Source organism: Hoplias malabaricus, chromosome 2 (genome assembly GCF_029633855.1).
Source record: "Hoplias malabaricus isolate fHopMal1 chromosome 2, fHopMal1.hap1, whole genome shotgun sequence".
In the NCBI taxonomy this organism is placed as follows: domain Eukaryota; kingdom Metazoa; phylum Chordata; class Actinopteri; order Characiformes; family Erythrinidae; genus Hoplias; species Hoplias malabaricus.
The window spans coordinates 79,277,564-79,300,834 of record NC_089801.1 but is presented as its reverse complement, the minus strand read 5'-3'; the positions used below and the strand labels follow the sequence as shown (position 1 = coordinate 79,300,834).

The 23,271-nt window shown below is 42.4% G+C and overlaps 1 protein-coding gene across 1 annotated transcript in view; it reads left to right on the top strand.

The window, feature by feature from the left end:
* Nucleotides 1-341: 341 nt before the first annotated feature.
* The window catches only part of LOC136678262 (NACHT, LRR and PYD domains-containing protein 12-like), a 57,795-nt gene continuing 34,865 nt past the window's right edge, over nucleotides 342-23,271 (top strand). The window contains exons 1-6 of the mRNA XM_066656250.1: nucleotides 342-361; nucleotides 1,262-1,375; nucleotides 2,060-2,173; nucleotides 4,403-4,516; nucleotides 7,362-9,488; nucleotides 13,904-14,077. Coding sequence (XP_066512347.1) covers nucleotides 342-361; nucleotides 1,262-1,375; nucleotides 2,060-2,173; nucleotides 4,403-4,516; nucleotides 7,362-9,488; nucleotides 13,904-14,077 — 2,663 coding nt within the window. The remainder of the gene's footprint in view (nucleotides 362-1,261; nucleotides 1,376-2,059; nucleotides 2,174-4,402; nucleotides 4,517-7,361; nucleotides 9,489-13,903; nucleotides 14,078-23,271) is intronic.

The window sequence follows — 23,271 nt, the reverse complement described above, 5'->3', positions numbered from 1 at the left end:
GTATATTTGACATTTATCCCATCTGTAGCAGAGAACACACACACACACACACACACACACACACACACACACACAAACCATTAGGCCATGGCTGCCCCTGTGTTATAACAGAATATGACACATTTGAATGTTGTAATTGCGTGGCTAGATTATTAACTCCAGACTGATATTTAAATGTCTGAATTCTCTTTTCTTTTATATTATCAGCTGTGAGATCTGTTCATGTGTCTCTTCTTCACTTTTCCAGATGGAAGGGATCCAAAGGCTGTTCTCCAGAGCCCTGATCTGTGTCTGTGAGGAGCTACAACTCTATGATTGATTCTTCTTTTCACAGCAGTGAAATGACTACTTCTGACCTGAGGTGAGACACTCGGGTGTATGCATCATCGGTGTAATATTACACATTACACTTGTATAGATTCTGTAATGGTTCAGTGTCATACATTTTACTGTATCCACCTTATTTTCACTGCTCTGAGGGACGTGGTGCATTCAAGAGAATTTTGTGAAAGATTTTCCTTTCCATATTTCCACTTTTTTTAAAACTGGTTTTGTTTATTACATCCAGTCACTTTGTGTTCTCCTCCCTCTTGATGAAAAAGCTGAGGATGTGGTTAAGACTCACTATTATGGTCTGTATGGTGTTTGGAGAACTATCCTACTGTTTTGTAACTCTGACCCACAACTAATGCAGAGAAGAGGAAATCTCACATTTAAAAATAATGAAGAGACCTTTCTTACTTTCTTTGTTTCAAAATAAAGTGGATATTCCTACCTTATTCCTCTTTGTTCTGAAGGTATAGGTCATTATCTCACGGTTTACACTGTTCCATTTTACACTTTATGACCATTTTGCCATTTTCAGATAAAATTTCTGACAAGTAGTTTAACTACACCGCTCCAGGGACCTGAAGGTTGTGGGTTCGATTCCTGCTCCGGGTGACTGTCTGTGAGGAGTGTGGTGTGTTCTCCCCATGTCCGCGTGGGTTTCCTCCGGGTGCTCTGGTTTCCTCCCACAGTCCAAAAACACACGTTGGTAGGTTGATTGGCGACTCAAAAGTGTCCGTAGGTGTGAGTGTGTAAGTGTATGTGTGTGTATTGCCCTGTGAAGGACTGGCGCCCCCTCCAGGGTGTATTCCCGCCTTGCGCCCAATGATTCCAGGTAGGCTCTGGACCCACCGTGACCCTGAATTGGATAAGCGGTTACAGATAATGGATGGATGGAAGTACTTCATTGTTTTGTCTCTACTTCACATTTCAGAGAGCAGACATTCAGGGCAGAACTTCCAGAGCCCAGCTGTGTGTCTCTGAAGAGCAACAACTCCATGCATTACCCTCCTACTTTCAGTAATGAAAGAATCGGTACAGACCAGAGGTGAGACACTGACACAGCATCATGCAACATGGAGGTGATTTACAACAGGAAGTTCCTCAGGAAGCGTCCTTTTGCTTTAACATCTTTACAGCTTTCCACATTATACAGTGATGTAATATATGGCCAGGAGGTTGTTAACTCCTTCCTCTGAAATAAATGGTATTGACAGGGAGTAGTTGACTTTGCTTTTGACTTTGGAACAACACTGCCATGTGACTTCGACTGCTTTCAAGAACAAATCCATTAGTAATGTGAGGTACTGATGATGAATGATCAGTTCTGGATCACAGACGCCACTCTGACTCACTCCTGAGGTGTCTCACTGTGCGAACGCTTTCACTCTTATTGACTAGTGCTTTTGGATTTTACATGTATTTTACACAAATAGTGTTTATTTGGAAGTATCTGTCAGTAAAGTGTGCACTTTGAAGTATCTGTATTTGTTCATTAGCTGATGATGTTTCTAAGGCTTACATTCAATTCTTTCGTGTGTCTCCAGATCACATTTTACTATGTATTACACAATGTAGTGGGGTCTAGTAGAATTACTTTTTTAAATCTTTAAAGTGCACTATTTAGGGGGTAGGACATGTTTCTTCAGTTCAACATAAACAATATCTGTCCAGTTACAGATAATGGATGGATGGAAGTACTTCATTGTTTTGTCTCTACTTCACATTTCAGAGAGCAGACATTCAGGGCAGAACTTCCAGAGCCCAGCTGTGTGTCTCTGAAGAGCAACAACTCCATGCATCACCCTCCTACTTTCAGTAATGAAAGAATCGGTACACACCAGAGGTGAGACACTGACACAGCATCATGCAACATGGAGGTGATTTACAGCAGGAAGTTCCTCAGGAAGCGTCCTTTTGCTTTAACATCTTTACAGCTTTCCACATTATACAGTGATGTAATATATGGCCAGGAGGTTGTTAACTCCTTCCTCTGAAATAAATGGTATTGACAGGGAGTAGTTCCCACTTTGCTACAGTATCTGCTTCTATTCTTTTGAGGAAGACTTTGCTTTTGACTTTGGAACCACACTGCCATGTGACTTCGACTGCACTCAAGAACAAATCCATTTTTGTATTCTTTTACCGGTCAGACCTCATTTACAGCACATTGTTGAGCGCTATTACATTAGCTAACCTGCACCATTTGTTTTCAGTGATAAAAGTGACAAAATGTACAAAAAGATCCAGGAAATATAGACCATCATCAAAAACAGACCATAAACAATGAAATCATTTAATTCATTACAATTATTATTTTCTGATTAAAAACATCAGAAGTTTCTGTGTTAAGATTCTGATGAGTCATTGGTTCAGGTGATGGACAAGAGAGCAATAAAACATTAATAAAGAGAGAGGAGGCATTTTTTAATTTTTCAGTCATTTTTACAGAATAAACATGTTGCTGTTTTTATTTATTTAGAAACTATAAATGTTTTTATTTTGTCAATAATCATGATGTGGGTTTATTTAGTAAAAAAATCCCTCTTAAGGGCAGCATGGTGGTGCAGCAGGTAGTGTCGTAGTCACACCGCTCCAGGGTCCTGCAGGTTGTGGGTTTGAGTCCCGCTCTGGGTGACTGTCTTTGAGGAGTGTGGAGTGTTCTTTTTGTGTCTGTGTGGGTTTCCTCCGGGTGACTGTGTGTGAGGAGTGTGGTGTGTTCTCCCCTGTGTCTGCGTGTGTTTCCTCCGGGTGACTGTCTGTGAGGAGTGTGGTGTGTTCTCCCCTGTGTCTGCGTGTGTTTCCTCCGGGTGACTGTCTGTGAGGAGTGTGGTGTGTTCTCCCCTCTGTCTGCGTGAGTATCCTCTGGGTGCTCCGGTTTCCTCCCACAGTCCAAAACACGTTGGTAGGGGGATTGGCGACTCAAAGTGTCCATTGGTGTAAGTGTGTGAGAGAATGTGTGAGTATGTGTCGCCCTGTGAAAGACTGGCGCCCCCTCCAGGGTGTGATCCTGCCTTATGCCCAGTGATTCCAGGTAGACCCCAGACCCACCACGACCCTGAGATGGATAATCAATGAATGATATTCATCTTATATTGTAAAATGTACATGAACTAATGCACTCATTTCCAAATGACAGGGTAATCCTGCATGTTCCCTACAGATATCCATTATAAAGCATGGCACTATCTGTTAAATATTCCTGAAAAACCAAACTTGGCACAAAATTGCACATAAACTTCTGAGCCAAGACTTTTGTTTTATTCATAAAAAGACTTTGAAATTGTAAGTGGGTGCTTCTATTATACATTCTTCTATTCACCTGCTTATAATGGAAAGATTCAAAGTAGCTAAACGTAAACAGTCTGTAAACTCTGGGCCCTCACATTCAGACTGTGAAACAGTTTCTTTCCCCAAGCTGTCAGACTCCTGAACAATCAGAGTGTGGTATGAAAAAATGCACACATCAGGGACTGGACTGAACACACACACACACACACACACACACACACTCACCTTTTCAAACTGTCTTACTTACTTCTAAACTTAAGAGGACAGTGTTTATATTTATGGACAAAAACTGCTGCTAAATACAATGTTTACACAGAGTGGACATAACTGCACCTTACTTGGGCTTATTGCACTGTCCCCTCCCTTTATTTATTGTTTATTTTTTATTGTATTGTAAATTGTCTTGCGTATTTATTGTATTGTCATGTATTTATTGTAAACCGTCTTGCTTTTTGTACATTGTTGCACATTCAAGTTGTTCAGTGAAAACATTTGAAATTTTTCTTTAAAATAAAAAGAAAAGGTTTATGAGAATTAGCAAGAAAAGGAGAGAGAAAAGTCTGTTTTTTTACTGCATTTTAAAAATATAGAATATCATAAAACCATAGTGATGTCATTAATCAGCCACATGGCCCAGCACTATCTCCAGTTATTAGCCTGAATAAATGGCAAGAAATATTGTTTAAAGAAGTTATTATTCTTTTTCTTGATTTCACATGAATTTTCACATGAAACACACTTCTAGAATACATTTATTTTCTTATATATTCTCTTTACATTTCAGAGAGCACACATTCAGGGCAGAACTTCCAGAGCCCAGCTGTGTGTCTCTGAAGAGCAACAACTCCATGCATCACCCTGCTACTTTCAGTAATGAAAGAATCGGTACAGACCAGAGGTGAGACACTGACACACCATCATGCAACATGGAGGTGATTTACAACAGGAAGTTCCTCAGGAAGCGTCCTTTTGCTTTAACAGCTTTACAGCATTCCACATTAAACAGTAATCTAATATATGACCAGGAGGTTGTAGACTCCTTCCTCTGAAATAAATGGTATTGACAGGGAGTAGTTGACTTTGCTTTTGACTTTGGAACAACACTGCCATGTGACTTAGACTGCTTTCAAGAACAAATCCATTAGTAATGTGAGGTACTGATGATGAATGATCAGTTCTGGATCACAGACGCCACTCTGACTCACTCCTGAGGTGTCTCACTGTGCGAACGCTTTCACTCTTATTGACTAGTGCTTTTGGATTTTACATGTATTTTACACAAATAGTGTTTATTTGGAAGTATCTGTCAGTAAAGTGTGCACTTTGAAGTATCTGTATTTGTTCATTAGCTGATGATGTTTCTAAGGCTTACATTCAATTCTTTCGTGTGTCTCCAGATCACATTTTACTATGTATTACACAATGTAGTGGGGTCTAGTAGAATTACTTTTTTAAATCTTTAAAGTGCACTATTTAGGGGGTAGGACATGTTTCTTCGGTTCAACATAAACAATCTGTCCAGTTATTGACCAATCACAGTCATTGCGGTCTGCATTGACATGACACATAATTACATTTCTGGAGAGGTGCACATCATGCTCTAGCATACGTTCGAGCACATCATGCTACGGCATAAAATCAACTGAAAGCTTCCAAGAACGTTCCTGAATAAATATGTTTTAAATGTGACAGAGTGAATGGTAAATGTTTTACAGTTTAGAGACTGCATCTTGTTCTGAAAGGCACTTTCTTTCATTAACTTAGACATTTAAGTAATTACAGACAGCATGATCCCAAGATAATTAGCTAAACTGATCTGGGTGGAGACATAACTGTAGTGGAAATAGTATGCACGCGTTGCGGTGACATTCGCACTACATAGCGGAGTCAATGATAATTAATTATTATTTTATTAATAATTAATTATTTAATTCATTTTGCTAAGCTCCATGTTTGGGAGCCATTAACTAATATGTAGTGTATTTACCTGTCTTAATTTCAGCTCAGACAAGAAAGCCATCTTCACATATTATACAGCAGAATTAGCTAGAATGAACTATTATTAATGAATTATGCTCATTGACCCGCCGTGGGTTCTTGACTCTGAAATTCCATACAAGAAAGGTGCACACACAAACAAATAACCAAGGATTGGTTTTATCATACAACTGGTTTATTAATAATAATATCAAATAATGAATATTAATTAGACATTCATATAATGAAATGGATTACAGCGATAGATGAGGGAACAGGGAGATTAATATATGAGGGAATTTCTCTATGATAATTATTACCCTAAGATCTAAGAAAGACTATTGTTTATCCCAGCAAACTTTCAGTACCAACCCATGAGCCATGAGAGACATGAGACCATGTGACCATACATATCCGGAGATCGACATCCTGGAGAATTGCAGACGCGGGCCTTGTAGGTTGCAACCGCGTGCGTTGATTTTCTCCCGAGGCTTTCAGACGCAGCAATCGGAGCTGGTGGTGTTCTGAAGGTCTCTGTGGGGATTCTTCATCGTCGCTGATCTGCCGCCTTGTGAGAGAGACACACGTCCATGCAGGTCTCTCCTGGGGCCTCATCTCAGAAGATCATTCTGAGGGTGTGTGCAGCCGTCCTCTTCGTGTCGTTGTCGTCGTTTGGAGGGTCAGAGGTCTAAGGTTGCCTTCATGATCTGGGTGTGGCATTTAAATTTTGCTAGGGTTAAACTATAGCTTTTCTTAATCTGTAGTTTCTATCTGGACCACGCTTTAAAGGTCCAAGACTGTTTAAGACGCCTGCAGAGTCATTTCCAAAACTCAGGTCATTTTACTCTTTTAGCCTGGAAAATGTCTAAAAGATATAACGCCCCAAGTATCTGGAGCCTTGAAGTGAAAAGTCGAACATCGGAGAAAAAGAGGAAGAAGCCATAAAAGCTTGTGTCATTTGGCGCCACAGGTTTTTAACCAGAGTTTAGAAAACCCGCCCCGAATACCTGATTCGTCCTCAATGAGGGAGAATTGGAGCTTTTCTTGCTCCTGATTCCTGTACCTTGGGAGTGGCATCACATAGAATTTATGACACTTGACAAGACAAAGACTTGACCATCCCTGAGTGAATACTTTGCATTATAAAAGATTATATGTTAACACAAAGTAATATAATTAAGAAAAAGACAAGCATGTTCTATATAATTATTAACCAACTAAACACATAGTATGTGGCTACCTTGGTTCTACATAAATTCATATAAACAAAAATGACTTTAAACACATGTAAATTAATTCCACCTATTTTGATTGTCAAAACGGGATTAATTTCAAACAGTTGTGCCCATATACAACTTGTTTTCCATGTAAGAACTTTGGGATGTTTGAGTCTTTTAGAGTTAACAGTCTTTAAAGGTGTAAGGGGGCATTGTGAGTTTCAATCAAGATTGAGTCTCTGTGTCTCTCTGCATTCTTTTCTTGACCTTAAGTCATAAAAAGGGTCTTTGGAAGGGGTTTTACGGGCCTGCTCTGGAGGTTTATCTCACCTTACATCTGCTAGTGAGGAGATGTCTCTGAAACAAGCTAAAGTTTGGGTATATCAAATCACATCTTCAGAAAGTCACAATTTCTTATTAGAAATTAATACACATTCATCATATCCACTACATAACCAATATTGACAAGAAAATAAATGACTGCGTGTATTGAATATAAATGAAGTACTGTTTATGTCTGTCATACTGATGCATTACTGTGTTCTCTAGGAGGGATGTGCTGCTCCAGGATGGTTCCAGGTGTGGAGTGTGTGAGCAGATTCAGACAGATCCAAGCTCTGTCACCTGTGGACACACTTTTTGTAGACAGTGCATCAGGAGCCTTAGGGACCAGTCTGTCCACTCAGGAGACTTGACCTGTCCCTGCTGCAGAAGGAGGTTTAAAACAGGCTCTGTTCAGTTTCCACACACGGCGGAGTCCATTGAGCTGGATGAATACAAACCAATGGATGACATCCTGCTCAGTGTCTCAGAGAGAAACAAAATCAGCCTGAAGAACAAGTACGAGAGCTTATTTGAGGGATTCAAAACACAAGAGAATAAAATCCTCCTGAACAGGGTTTACACTCAGCTCTACATCATCGAGGGAGAGAGGGAAGGAGTGAATGAAGAACATGAAGTTTTACAGATTGAAAACAAACCCTGGAAACAAAACCTGCCAGATACACCAATAAACTGTTTAGACATATTTAACCCTGTACAGTGTACGATGGGAGAAATGGAAGAAGACAACACCAGAGCTGTGATGGAGGAAGATGTGAGACGTGAAGAAGGAAAAGAAGATAAAGATCCACAAGTGGAAAAACTTAAAAGCGTTCTGACTAAAGGCATTGCTGGCATTGGAAAAACTGTCTCTGTGCAGAAGTTCATTCTGGACTGGGCTGAAGGAAAAGCCAATCAGGATATAGAGTTCATGTTTGTGCTTCCATTCCGAGAGCTGAACCTGATTAAAGACAAACAGTACAGTCTTCATGGACTTCTGTGTGACCTCCATCCTGAGCTCCGAGGTCTGGACACAAAGGAATATGACGTGTGTAAAACTGTGTTCATATTTGACGGCCTCGATGAAAGCAGAATTCCACTGAAGTTCTCAGAGTGTGAGAAAGTGTCAGACGTGACCAAGGTGTCTTCAGTGGACGTGTTGATGACAAACCTCATCAAAGGAGACCTGCTTCCGTCTGCTCACATCTGGATAACCTCCAGACCAGCAGCAGCCAATCAGATCCCCTCTCAGTACATCAGCCGTCTGACAGACATTCAGGGATTCAATAATCCACAGAAGGAGGAGTACTTCAGGAAGAGGATTAGTGACCAACACCAAGCCGACAATGTCATCTCCCACATTAAGACAACGAGGAGTCTCCACATCATGTGCCACATTCCAGTCTTCTGCTGGATCTCAGCAACTGTGCTTCAGCGAATCATGAAACAAGGGACCACAGAAATCCCTAAAACTCTGACTGCAATGTACTCACACTTCCTGTGCACTCAGACAATCATGAGGAAGGAGAAGTATGAGGAGGAAGATGAGAGAGGAACTCTACAGGAACTCCTGAGATCAAACAGGAAGATGTTTTTGAAACTGTCTAAACTGGCTTTCAAACAGCTGATGAAGGGCAATGTGATGTTCTATGAAGACGACCTGAGAGAGTGTGGGATTGATGTCACTGAGGCCTCAGTGTACTCTGGGATTTGCACTGAGATCTTTAGGGAGGAGTCTGTGCTTTACCAGAGGAAGGTTTACTGCTTTGTGCATTTGAGCTTTCAGGAGTTCCTGGCTGCTTTCTATGTGTTTCACTGCTGTGTGAGCAACAACAGAAAGGAACTGAAGTTTCTGAAGCTGAAAACCAGGAAGTGGACTTATAGGATTTCACTGGACGAGCTGCTGAAGGGAGCTGTGCGTACAGCTATAGAGAGTAAAAGTGGACACCTGGATCTGTTTCTCCGTTTTCTGTTGGGCATCTCACTGGAGTCCAATCAACAACTCCTGCAGGACCTACTGACACACAGAGTGAGCAGCTCTGAAAGCATTAAGAAAACAGTTCAGTACATCAAATGCATAATAACATCAGAGGATCTTCCTTCTGACAGATCTATCAACCTGTTCCTCTGTCTCACTGAAATGAACGACTCCTCTTTATCCAGTAAAATCCAGGAGTATCTCGAATCTAAAAATCAATCAGATAAGACACTGTCTGCTGGAGAATGTTTAGCGTTAGCCTACATGCTCGTGAATTCAGACGAGGTGCTGGATAAACTGGACTTGAGGAAGTACAACACCACTGAGCAGGGTTATTGGAGTCTGATCCCAGCTGTGAGCAACTGCAGAAAGGCCGTGTGAGTGTTATTTCTATATGTCTTTTATATTTATATTTTTTATTTCAGTGTTAGTGGAACCTATCTCCTTGAGAGGGGCTGGATGCTCTTTCACTCTGGAGTTGCCCAGAGTGAGAGGCGTAAGGCAGGAGTGGGCTTACTCATAGCCCCCCGGCTTAGCGCCTGTACGTTGGGGTTTACCCCAGTGGACGAGAGGGTAATTTCCCTGCGTCTTCGGGTTGGGGAAAGGTCTCTGACTGCCGTTTGTGCTTATGCACCGAACAGCAGTTCAGAGTACCATGCCTTCTTGGGGACCCTAGAGGGGGTGCTGGAGAACACTCATTCTGGGGACTCCATGGTTCTGCTGGGGGACTTCAATGCTCACGTGGGTAACGACAGTGAGACCTGGAGGGGCGTGATTGGGAGGAACGGCCCCGCTGATCTGAACCCGAGTGGTGTTCACTTATTGGATTTCTGTGCCCGTCACAGTTTGTCCATTATGAACACCTTGTTAGAACATAAGGGTGTCCACAAGTACACCTGGCATCAGGATACCCTAGGCCGCATTTCGATGATCGACTTTATCGTCGTATCATCTGACCTGCGGCCATATGTTGTGGACACTTGGGTGAAGAGAGGCGCTGAGCTGTCAACTGATCACCACCTTGTGGTGAGTTGGATCAGATGGCGGGGGAGGATGCCGGACAGACCTGGCAGGCCCAAACGTGTGCTGAGGGTTTGCTGGGAACGTTTGGCAGAGGAACCTGTCAGAAAGATCTTCAACTCCCACATCCGGCAGAGCTTCGACTGCGTCCCGGGGGAGCCTGGTGACATTGAGTCTGAGTAAGCCATGTTCCGGACCTCCATTGTTGAGGCGGCTGAACGGAGCTGTGGCTGCAAGGTTGTCGGTGCCTGTCGGGGTGGCAATCCCCACACTCGGACGCCCCGGGTGAGGGGGGCTGTCAAGCTGAAGAAAGAGTCCTATCAAGCCTGGTTGGCTCAGGGACTCCGGAGGCAGTCAACAGGTACTGAGGAGCCAAGCAGCTCGTGGCTTCGGCTTTCGCTGAGGCAAAAACTCAGGTGTGGGAGGAGTTCGGTGAGAACATGGAAAACGACTTTCGGTCGGCTCCGAGAAATTTCTGGCAAAACATCAGGCGACCATCAAGCAGTTTTCCACCAACACTGTATATTGTGGGGGTGGGGAACTGTTGACCGCGACTGGGGACGTCATTAGGCGGTGGAAGGAATACATTGAGGATCTTCTCAATCCCACCAACAGGTCTTCCGCAGAGGAAGCAGAGCTTGGGGACCCCGAGGGGGGCTCGTTTATCACTGGGGCTGAGTTGGCCGAGGTGGTAGGGAAACTCCTTGGCGGTAGGGCCCTGGGGGTGGATGAGGTTTGTCCCAGGTTCCTCAAGGCTCTGGATGTTGTGGGGCTGTACTGGCAGACACGTCTTTGCAACATCGCGTGGACATCAGGGGCAGTGCCTCTGGACTGGCAGACTGGGGTGGTGGTTCCCCTTTTTAAAAAGGGGGATCGGAGGGTGTGTTCCAGCTATAGGGGGATCACACTCCTCAACCTCCCCGGTAAGGTCTATGCGGGGGTACTGGAGAAGAGAGTCCGACTGATAGTTGAACCTCGGATCCAGGAGGAACAATGCGGATTTACCCTCGCTAGGATCCTGGAGGGTGCATGGGAGTTTGCTCAACCAGTCTACATGTGTTTTGTGGATCTGGAGAAGGCATTTGACCGCGTCCCTCGGGGTATTCTGTGGGGGGTGCTCAGGGAGTATGGGGTACTGGGCTCTTTGCTACAAGCCATCTAGTCCCTGTACAAACATAGCAGGAGTCTGGTTCGTATGGCTGGCAGTAAGTTGGACTCCGTTAGGGCTGCCCGTTGTCACCGGTTCTGTTCATAAATTTTATGGACAGAATTTCTCGGCATAGCCAAGTGGCGGAGGGTGTCTGGTTTGGTGGTCTCAGGATTCCATGTCTACTTTTTGCAGATGATGTGGTCTTGTTGGCTTCATCGAGCCGGGACCTCCAGCTCTTGCTGAACCAGTTTGCAGCCAAGTGTGAAGCAGTAGGGATGAGGATCAGCACCTCCAAGTCCGAGTCCATGGTACTCAGTAGGAAAAGGGTGGAGTGCTCTCTCCCGGTTGGAAGTGAGATCCTGCCTCAAGTGGAGGTCCTGCCTCAATCTACGTCCCAACCCTCACCTATGGTCACGAGCTTTGGGTAGTGACCGAAAGAACGAGATCACGGGTACAAGCGGCTGAAATGAGTTTTCTCCGCAGGGTGTCTGGACTCTCCCTTAGAGACAGGGTTAGGAGCTCGGACATCCGGGAGAGACTCAGAGTGGAGCCACTGCTCCTCCACGTCGAGAGGAGCCAGTTGAGGTGGTTCAGGCATCTGGTCCGGATGCCTCCTGGACGCCTCCCTGGTGAGGTGTTCCGGGCATGTCCAACGGGGAGGAGGCCCCGGGGCAGACCAAGAACACGCTGGAGAGACTACATGTCTCGACTGGCCTGGGAACACCTCTGTATATCCCCGGAGGAGCTGGAGGCAGTGGCTGGGGAGAGGGAGGTCTGGGTTTCTTTGCTCCGACTGCTCCCCCCACGACCCGGACCTGGGTAAGCGGTGGATAATGGATGGATGGATGGATGGATGGATTATTTCAGTGTTATTGTTGACTGAGAAAAGTTTCCAGATTGTTTTACGGTCAGTAGAAGTTCCTCACTGTGTGTATAATTAGGATGTGATAAATAAAATGAATGAGACATTACAGAACAGGTGGAGTTAGATGGACATGGATAAGACTGATGTCTTTCTCTTGTTTTCTCTCACTCACACTGTATCTCACAAAAATCCCCCAAGTTTATAAAAGCAGTTTTTTCCTCAAGTCTGATTATTTTTATTCCTGTGAGGCTGAATTTCAAGGAGTGTTCAGACTTGTAGTTCAGTTTCCTTGGGTTGGACGAAATATGTAAATTCATACATTGTTATATTTTAGTCCTGGTTTGCTCCTGAACCAAATATTTATTTTAAAAAAAGCGATGATGTATGACGTACACAAGCGACGCATGTATGACATTAGTTTTGTCATCTGAACAATGCCCCACACTGAGCTTAATGCACTTCTTGGGGCTGTGAACCTGGTGGTATTTTTTCCAACTGGAAACACAACAAGACATGGTCAAATGGATAAACGAGTCAAAGCAGCACCTGAAATTCCTCCACTGCACAGAATAAAAAAGGAGTTGCTGCTTGTTTGGTGAGCACCAGTGTCAAAAGGAAGCATTCACATTTGTTCTAACAAATCAAACTAACAGACAGTTCCTCACCTTCTTCACGTTTTTTACTGTATTATGCACTGTGTTTACATTGTGTTGCAGATTGTCTGGCTGTAAGCCGACCATGAATTCCTGTGAAACTCTCTGCTCTGTTCTGAAATCACCAAACTCACCCCTGAAAGAGCTGGAGTTCAGTGAGACTGAGCTGCAGGATTCAGGAGTGAAGCTGATCTCTGAGGCACTGAAGAGTTCAAACTGTAAACTGGAGACTCTCAGGTGAGATTTTGGGTGAATGTCCATGTGGATAATGAGTGTATTCTCCTGCTCCGATTGGCTGTAGTTTGCCCTCAATAAGTTTAGGCTATTGTTTTTACATCCGTAAGGTTGAGAGATTTTACTCTTTGTGTTGGTACTATATTCTATTTTTAAACTGACATTTATTCCCACAAGAAACCATTATTCTCACGCACAGAGACAGAGAAGCATTCTTGCAGAGCATAAATTAGAGTAACAGCATTTTACCAGTGATTATAATAATAATAATAATAATAATTTGTGTCACAGTGCAGCAGGTAGTGTCGCAGGGACCTGGAGGTTGAGGGTTCAAGTCCTGCTCCTAGTGACTGTCTGTGAGGAGTGTGGTGTGTTCTCCCTGTGTCCATGGTCCAGAAAAGTTAGTAGGTGGATTGGTGAGTCAAAAGTGTCCCTAGGTGTGCAGTATTTGCAGTTCTCTAAAAAGCTGTGATAGAGCACAACACCAAAGTTTACCTGTGAAAGGAAAATGGAACCCACAACCCACTGAAGACGCTAACAGAATTAATAAAGTAATGATATTAATGCTGTTGTGAACAGAGGGACTACTACGACTAAATAATGCACGACAGAAGACGATCAGTTCAAGGAAGGACTAGAGACTAGACCCTGGGCTAAAGTGAGACAAGGACCAGTCACTCACTCCCCTGCTCTTATGTGTGTATTCTCCTGCTCCAGCTGACTGTAGTTTACTCTCACTCTGTTTCTATTTGTGAAAGGGACAGTGAAGAGTGTTTAGTTTAGAGTGAATGTGGAAATAGAATGTAAGAGTCTGAATTTCACATTCTCTATTTTAACTTCACTTTCTCCTGTATTTACTTTACCTTGCAGACTCACAGACTGTAAATTCACCCTGAATTCCTATGAAAGTCTCTGCTCTGCTCTGAACTCACCAAACTCACCCCTGAAAGAGCCGGACCTCAGTCAGACTGACCTGCAGGATTCAGGAGTGAAGCTGGTCTCTGAGGGATGGAGGAGTTCACACTGTACACTGGAGATAATCAGGTGAGATTTCTGTGTTCCTGAATAGAAAAGGTTTGTAGAAACAGTAAGATTTGCTCTATTTTTACACTGAACATTTAATAAAGGTTGGTCTGTGATTTGGACAGAATTGATCTAAACGTTTTTGATATTCAACATTCAAAGCTCACATAGTTTTCCATTGAATGGTGCAGAGGATGGCTCTGAGATTGTTTATGTTACAAGGTTTTAAACCAGTCACCTCAGTGTGTTTATTAGGAACATTTGGTGGTTCATCTTTGAGGTAAAGTCTTAGTTTTAATATTTCAGGTGTTATAAATGGACAGCTGTGGTCTAGTGGTCAGAGAAGAGGGTTTGGGGCTGGAAGGTCTCTGAGTCAATCCCCATGACCCGCAGGAATAATTGGGGGTGGGGGGAGAGAAGGAAAAGGACTGTCCTCCTTCAGTCCACGGCTGAGGGGCCCTTGAGTAAGGCACCAACCCCCAACTGCTCCTCAGGCTCAAAGGATGATTGCCCCTAGTGCACTAGTGTGTGTGTGTGAGAGTGACTGTGTGTTGGCGTGTGTGTGTGTGTGTATGTGTGTGTGTGTGTGTGGGTGTGTGTAAGTGAATAAGAGAGAGAGAGTGTGATATTCCTGCCTTGCTCCGAGTCATATTTTTATTAAGACTCCAGTCCCACCGTGACCCTGATCAAATCAAATCAAATCAAATTTATTTATATAACGCTTTTCACAACTGATGTTGTCACAAAGCAGCTTCACAGAATTCCAGTGAGACAAAGATTTGACATGAAATGTAAAAACAAATGTGATCAGGATGAAGCTGTAACTGACATTTAACAAATTAATTTATTCCTTCATTCACTGGTTATTTTGGTGACATTTAGAGCAGACTGTAGCTATTTTCCATTGAGACTAGTCCTCAACACTGTCTTCATCTGACTGTAACTCTCTCTTCTCCCGTTTCTGCCTCCTAAAGTGAGAGGGAGTTTAAAGAGAGTTTAATTTTGGGGGTGAAAGTTCATGTGGAGAAGAGAATACAAACAGTGCTGAAAATATTCAGAACAATATTCAGAAAAAATGTTCAGACTGAGTCTGTTATTAATGCCCCTCTGAATAATGTAAATAATGGAAAGTATTATTTTACTCATTAATCTCATTAAACTGATTCTGAGTCTGAAATCCACATTCTGTTTGAACTGTGCTGTATTTACTTTGCTTTGCAGACGGAATGTGTATAAACTCACCATGAATTCCTGTGAAGTTCACTTCTCTGCTCTGAAATCACCAAACTCCTCCCTGAAAGAGCTGGACCTCAGTCACAATGAGCTTCAGGAATCAGGAGTGAAGCTGATGTCTGACCTACTGAAGAGTTCAAACAGTAAAGTAGAGATACTTAGGTAAGACAAGCTTTTTATCTTTTAATTTCTGACAGAAATGTGTGAAAGTGTTTGAAATATCAGATTGTGGAGGTCTGACGGCATGGCTCTGCTGCTTCAGCTTCATGACTCACTTTATATTTTACTCACAGCACATGTTCACTATGTTCTTATATTATTTATATCAAATGGGGCATTTTACTGAATGTTCTCATCAACACAATTTACTGAGGTCTTCTACGTGGATCTGGGAGTTAATTTAGTGCCTGAAAATAGTAAATAAATGAAGTGTTGTGTAAATGCTCTCCCATTGTTTACAGAAACATAATGAAAACTCAGAAACACAGTGTTTTTCAAATGCTGTACATTTCTGTCAAAAAAAATCAGAGCTGTTTTCTGAAACATTAAACGAAGATAAACAAGTTTTACAGAAGTAAATGTTAGGAAAGAAAAGTCTTTTCATAAGAATTTCTCCAGACTAAATCAGTTCAGTGGCGGAGTTTCGTTGCCCTTCACTGCAGCATGTACAAAAGACTGTTCATTTACCTGTTTTCATCCTTCACGTCTAGTATGCCTGTAGTTTAGTGTTTTGTATGTAGTTATAATTTCCTATAATTTCGATCGGCTACTCGAATGCACCGATGCATAATCCTGCTAACACACGTGGTTCAGAGAGGTATTGGCACGAAACGGTCTTCATTTAGTCGATCTCATTAACAGTGTGCGTCCACTGAACGTGGGTAACCTTATTTGTGCTTTATCTTTGGTTGTATAAGACCGAAATATATATATATTCACTGTGGTTTTTTTTGTCGAGTGGTTTTAAGTAAATTGGGGAAGTCAGCTGCTAGCTACTAGCTTTACCTAATGGAGGTGTGTAAGCCTGTGTGTGACGCAGTACATGTCCATAGTTTATGTTTTTCATGATTAAATGCATCCATAAAATGCTTGTGTGATGTGTACCTCGTGCTGAGTAGATTACTTTTAGCTGTGATAAGTAATGTAGGTGCGTTTATGTTGTACATTGTCTGTTCATTTATAGTCAGGTCTTAGCCTCGTGACAAGCCTTTAATGATGTTTATTTATTATGGACATTTTAAGTTGTATTTGTAATAAGTGGATTACTAATTGACCAGTATTTCTAAGTGTATTTGTTTATTATCTCTGTGTAGAACACCACACCCACTTCTACTTACATGTGGAGACCTGTACCAGATTAATTTTAATGGACAAGACAAATTAAAGACAATTTCAATTTAAATCCTGGACCTGAATATTATCTCCTTTTATCTCAACTCACCTGAACGTATATAATTGTTGTCCTGACCCGCCCCCTGAAGTGATTGTTAATACACATACAAACCAGTTACAGTCATTAATACAAGCAGGTGACTTTAAATTGATCTTCTAGACAATAAGTTGGAATAAAGTTTTTTTTTTTTGTTTCTTCGTTTCTTATAAGTTTAAAAAGTCTCATCATTAAAGGAACTCTATATAGTATTTTTACCTTAAAATTCATTCATTCATTCATTATCTGTAACCCTTATCCAGTTCAGGATCGCGGTGGGTCCAGAGCCTACCTGGAATCATTGGGTGCAAAACAGGGATACACCCTGGAGGGGGCACCAGTCCTTCAAAAAGCAACACACACACTCACTCATTCACTCACACATTCACACCTACGGACACTTTTGAGTCACCAATCCACCTGCCAATGTGTGTTTTTGGACTGTGGGAGGAAATTGGAGCACCCGGAGGTAACCCACGCGGACACAGGGCAAACACACCACATTCCTCACAGACAGACACCTGCAGGAAACCCACGCAGACACAGGGAGAACACAACAAACACCTCACAGACAGTCACCCGGAGGAAACCCACGCAGACACAGGGAGAACACACCAAACTCCTCACAGACAGTCACACGGAGGAAACCCACACAAACACAGGGAGAACACACCAAACTCCTCACAGACAGTCACCCGGAATAAACCCACGCAGACACAGGTAGACCACACCAAACTCCTCACATTCAGTCACTCGGAGTGGGACTCGAACCCACAACCTCCAGGTCCCGAGAGCTGTGTGACAGAGACACTACCTGCTGCACCACTGTGCCGCTACCTTGAAATTACAGTTTCAAAATGTTTGTGATGCTCCTCTGACATGTATGAGGGGGATTAGTTCCTCTCTCACTGCTGTGCCGGGCTGGTCCCCTAAAACCTGGCTATGCAACTTCAGAATCAAGGGGTGGAGAACTCTGGTGAGAGCTGAGTAACGCTTTACGGCTCATGAGTGTTTAGTTCACTACAAGTAGAATCTAGCTCGGTTTTCCTCATACAGACATGAGAGAGAGAGAGAGAGAGAGAGGGTCATGACACATGAATATTCTTCAGCTCAGAAGGTGTGTGTGTGTGTGTGAGAGAGAGAGAGAGAGGGAGAGAGGTGTGTAAAACTTCTTTTGATTGCAGTACTATAAAAATGAATTACACTCAGCAACAGGTAGGGGGAGCTCAGGAGACAAAGAAGCCAATTTTTACATAGTATTTCTTTAAGTGTGTCCATAAATGTCAGTGTGAATCCTAAATCATAAAAGACCTCATAAATGTCAAATGGGTGAGTGAGTGAAGACCTGTGATGCACTGGGGCTCTGTCCAGAGAGTGTTCCTCTTGCAGCCAGTGATTCTGGAGAGGATTCAGACCCACGTGACCCTGAACAGGACGGAGCACTTACAGAAAATGAATGAATGTTCAGATTGAGCTCATTGTTTGTGTCTCTTAATGACGTTTATAACACACATACTCCAAGTTTATAACAGTAGTGTTTTCCACACGTCATAATTCTTCATTCCTGTGAGGGTGAGTTTCACATTCTCTGTTTTAACTCTACACTGTGTTTACTTCTCCTTACAGATTGTCTCACTTTAATCAGTCCTTGAATTCCTATGAAAGTCTCTGCTCTGTTCTGAAATCACCAAACTCACCCCTGAAAGAGCTGGACCTCAGTCACACTGACCTGCAGGATTCAGGAGTGAAGCTGATCTCTGAGGCACTAACGAGTTCACTCTGTAAACTGGAGACACTCAGGTGAGAGTTGTGTGATTGTGAGTTGAATGTCCATGTGGATAATGTGTGTGTTCTCCTGCTCCAGTTGGCTGCAGTTACCCTCACAAAGTTTAGTTTGGAGTGAAATTCCATTTGGAAATAGAATGTAAATAGCACTAAAATATTCAGAATACCCTTCAGAACAAATGTTCAGATTGAGCTCATAATGTACACACCCCTGAATAATTAATATTGGAGAAATACTGATGTATGAAAACCTCATAATTCCTGATTCACATGAGTCTGAATTTCACATTCTCTATTTTAACTTCACTTTCTCCTGTATTTACTTTACCTTGCAGACTCACAGATTGTAAATTCACCCTGAATTCCTATGAAAGTCTCTGCTCTGCTCTGAACTCACCAAACTCACCCCTGAAAGAGCCGGACCTCAGTCAGACTGACCTGCAGGATTCAGCAGTGAAGCTGGTCTCTGAGGAATGGAGGAGTTCACACTGTACACTGGAGATAATCAGGTGAGATTTCTGTGTGTTCCTGAACTGAAAAGGTTTGTAGAAACAGTTAGATTTGCTCTAGTTTTACACAGAACATTTAATAAAGGTTGGTCTGTGATTTGGACAGAAGTGATCTAAATGTTTCTGATATTCAACATTCAAAGCTCACATAGTTTTCCATTGAATGGTGCAGAGGATGACTCTGAGATTGTTTACGTTACAAGGTTTTAAACCAGTCACCTCAGTGTGTTTATTAGGAACATTTGGTGGTTCATCTTTGAGGTAAAGTCTTAGTTTTAATATTTCAGGTGTTATAAATGGACAGCTGTGGTCTAGTGGTCAGAGAAGAGGGTTTGGGGCTGGAAGGTCTCTGAGTCAATCCCCACGACCCGCAGGAATAATTGGGGGTGAGGGGGAGAGAAAGAAAAGCACTGTCCTCCTTCAGTCCACGGCTGAGGGGCCCTTGAGTAAGGCACCAACCCCCAACTGCTCCTCAGGCTCAGAGGATGACTGCCCCTAGTGCACTAGTGTGTGTGTGAGAGTGACTGTGTGTTGGCATGTGTTTAAGAAGATGTGTGTGTGTGTGTGTGTGTGTGTGTGTGTGTGTGTGTATGTGTGTGTGTGTAAGTGAATGAGAGAGAGAGTGTGATGTTCCTGCCTTGCTCCGAGTGATTTTTTATTAAGACTCCGGTCCCATCGTGACCCTGATCAGGATGAAGCTGTAACTGACATTTAACAAATGAATTTATTCCTTCATTCACTGGTTATTTTGTGACATTTAGAGCAGACTGTAGCTGTTTTTTATTGAGACTAGTCCTCAACACTGTTTTCATCTGACTGTTACTCTCTCTTCCCCTGTTTCTGCCTCCTGAAGTGAGAGGGAGTTTAAAGAGAGTTTAATTTTGGGGGTGAAAGTTCATGTGGAGAAGAGAATACAAACAGTGCTGAAAATATTCAGAACAATATTCAGAAAAAATGTTCAGACTGAGTATGTTATTAATGCCCCTCTGAATAATGTAAATAATGGAAAGTATTATTTTACTTATTAATCTCATTAAACTGATTCTGAGTCTGAAATCCACATTCTGTTTGAACTGTGCTGTATTTACTTTGCTTTGCAGACGGAATGTGTATAAACTCACCATGAATTCCTGTAAAGTCCACTTCTCTGCTCTGAAATCACCAAACTCCTCCCTGAAAGAGCTGGACCTCAGTCACAATGAGCTGCAGGAATCAGAAGTGAAGCTGATCTCTGACGGACTGAAGAGTTCAAACAGTAAAGTGGAGATACTCAGGTAAGACAAGCTTTTTATCTTTTAATTTCTGACAGAAATGTTTGAAAGTGTTTGAAATATCAGACTGTGGAGGTCTGACGGCATGGCTCTGCTGCTTCAGCTTCATGACTCACTTTATATTTTACACACAGCACATGTTCACTATGTTCTTATATTATTTTTATCAAATGGGGCATTTTACTGAATGTTCTCATCAACACAATTTACTGAGGTCTTCCACATGGATCTGGGAGTTAATTTAGTGCCTGAAAATAGTAAATAAATGAAATGTTGTGTAAATGCTCTCCCATTGTTTACAGAAACATAATGAAAACTCAGAAACGCAGTGTTTTTCAAATGCTGTACATTTCTGTCAAAAAAATTCAGAGCTGTTTCTGAAACATTACACAAAGATAAACAAGTTTTACAGAAGTAAATGTTAGGAAAGAAAAGTCTTTTCATAAGAATTTCTCCAGACTAAATCAGTTCAGTGGCGGAGTTACATTGCCCTTCACTGCAGCATGTACAAAAGACTGTTCATTTACCTGTTTTCATCCTTCAAGTCTAGTATGCCTGTAGTTTAGTGTTTTGTATGTAGTTATAATTTCCGCCACTAGGCGGCTACCCGAATGCACCGATGCATAATCCTGCTAACACACGTGGTTTAGAGAGGTATTGGCATGAAACTGTCTTCATTTAATCGATCTCATTAACAGTGTGCGTCCATTGAACATGAGTAACCTTATTTGTGCTTTATCTTTGGTTGTATAAGACCGAAATATATATATTTTAACTGTGTTTTGTTTTGTCAAGTATTTTTAAGTAATTTGAGGAAGTCAGCTGCTAGCTACTAGCTTTACCTAATTGAGGTGTGTAAGCCTGTGTGTGACGCTGTACATGTCCGTAGTTTATGTTTTTCCTAATTAAATACATCCATAAAATGTTTGTGTGGTGTATACCTTGTGTTGAGTAGATTACTTTTAGCTGTGATAAGTAATGTATGTGCGTTTATGTTGTACATCTTCAGTTCATTTATAGTCAGGTCTTAGCCTCGTGACAAGCCTTTAATGATGTTTATTTATTATGGACATTTTAAGTTGTATTTGTAATAAGGGGATTACTCATAGACCAGTGTTTCTAATTGTATTTGTTTATTATCTCTGTGTAGAATACCACACCCACTTCTACTTACATGTGGAGACCTGTACCAGATTAATATTAATGGACAAGACAAATTAAAGACAATTTCAGTTTAAATCCTGGACCTGAATATTATCTCCTATTATCTCAACTCACCTGAACGTATATAACTGTTGTCCTGACCTGCCCCCTGAAGTGATTGTTAATACACATACAAACCAGTTACAGTCATTAATAGAAGCAGGTGACTTTAAATTGATCTTCTAGACAATAAGTTGGAATAAACCCATTTTTTTGCTTCTTCGTTTCTCATAAGTTTAAAAAGTCTCATCATTAAAGGAACTCAATGTAGTATTTTTACCTTAAAATTCATTCATTGATTCATTCATTATTTGTAAGCGCTTATCCAATTCAGGGTCGCGGTGGGTCCAGAGCCTACCTGGAATCATTGGGCGCAAGGCAGGGATACACCCTGGAGGGGGCGTCAGTCCTTCACAGATCAACACACACATTCACACATTCATTCACACATTCACACCTATGGACACTTTTGAGTCGCCAATCCACCTAGCAATGTGTGTTTTTGGACTGTGGGAGGAAACTGGAGCACCTGGAGGAAACCCACACAGACACAGGGAGAACACAACAACTCCTCACAGACAGTCACCCGGAGGAAACCCACGCAGACACAGGGAGAACACACCACACTCCTCACAGACAGTCACCCAGAGGAAACCCACGCAGACACAGGGAGAACACACCACACTCCTCACAGACAGTCACCCAGAGGAAACCCACGCAGACACAGGGAGAACACATCCTGCACCACACGCTGCACCACCGTGCCTCTACCTTAAAATTACAGTTTCAAAATGTTTGTGATGCTCCTCCGACATGTAAGAGGGGGAATAGTGCCTCTCTCACTGCTGTGCCGGGCTGGTCCCCTAAAACCTGGCTATGCAACTTCAGAATCAAGGGGTGGAGAACTCTGGTGAAAGCTGAGTAACGCTTTACGGCTCACGAGTGTTTAGTTCACTACAGGTAGAATCTAGCTCGGTTTTCCTCATACAGACATGAGAGAGAGAGAGAGAGAGAGAGAGAGAGGTGTGTATAAAAACTTCTTTTGATTACAGTACTATAAACATGAATTACACTCAGCAACAGGTAGGGGGAGCTCAGGAGACAAAGAAGCCCATTCTTACATAGTATTTCTTTAAGTGTGACCATAAATGTCAGTGTGAATCCTAAATCATAAAATACCTCATAAATGTCAAATGGGTGAGTGAGTGAAGACCTGTGATGCACTGGGGCTCTGTCCAGGGAGTGTTGTTCTTGGAGCCAGTGATTCTGGGGAGGATTCAGACCCACGTGACCCTGAACAGGACGAAGCACTTACAGAAAATGAATGAATGTTCAGATTGAGCTCATTGTTTGTGTCTCTTAATATTGTTTATAACACACAGACCCCAAGTTTATAACAGTAGTGTTTTCCACACGTCATAATTCTTCATTCCTGTGAGAGTGAGTTTCACATTCTCTGTTTTAACTCTACACTGTGTTTACTTCTCCTTACAGATTGTCTCACTTTAATCAGTCCATGAATTCCTATGAAAGTCTCTGCTCTGTTCTGAAATCACCAAACTCACCCCTGAAAGAGCTGGACCTCAGTCACACTGACCTGCAGGATTCAGGAGTGAAGCTGATCTCTGAGGCACTAAAGAGTTCACTGGAGACTCTCAGGTGAGAGCTGTGTGATTGTGAGTTGAATGTCCATGTGGATAATGTGTGTGTTCTCCTGCTCCAGTTGGCTGTAGTTACCCTCACAAAGTTTAGTTTGGAGTGAAATTCCATTTGGAAATAGAATGT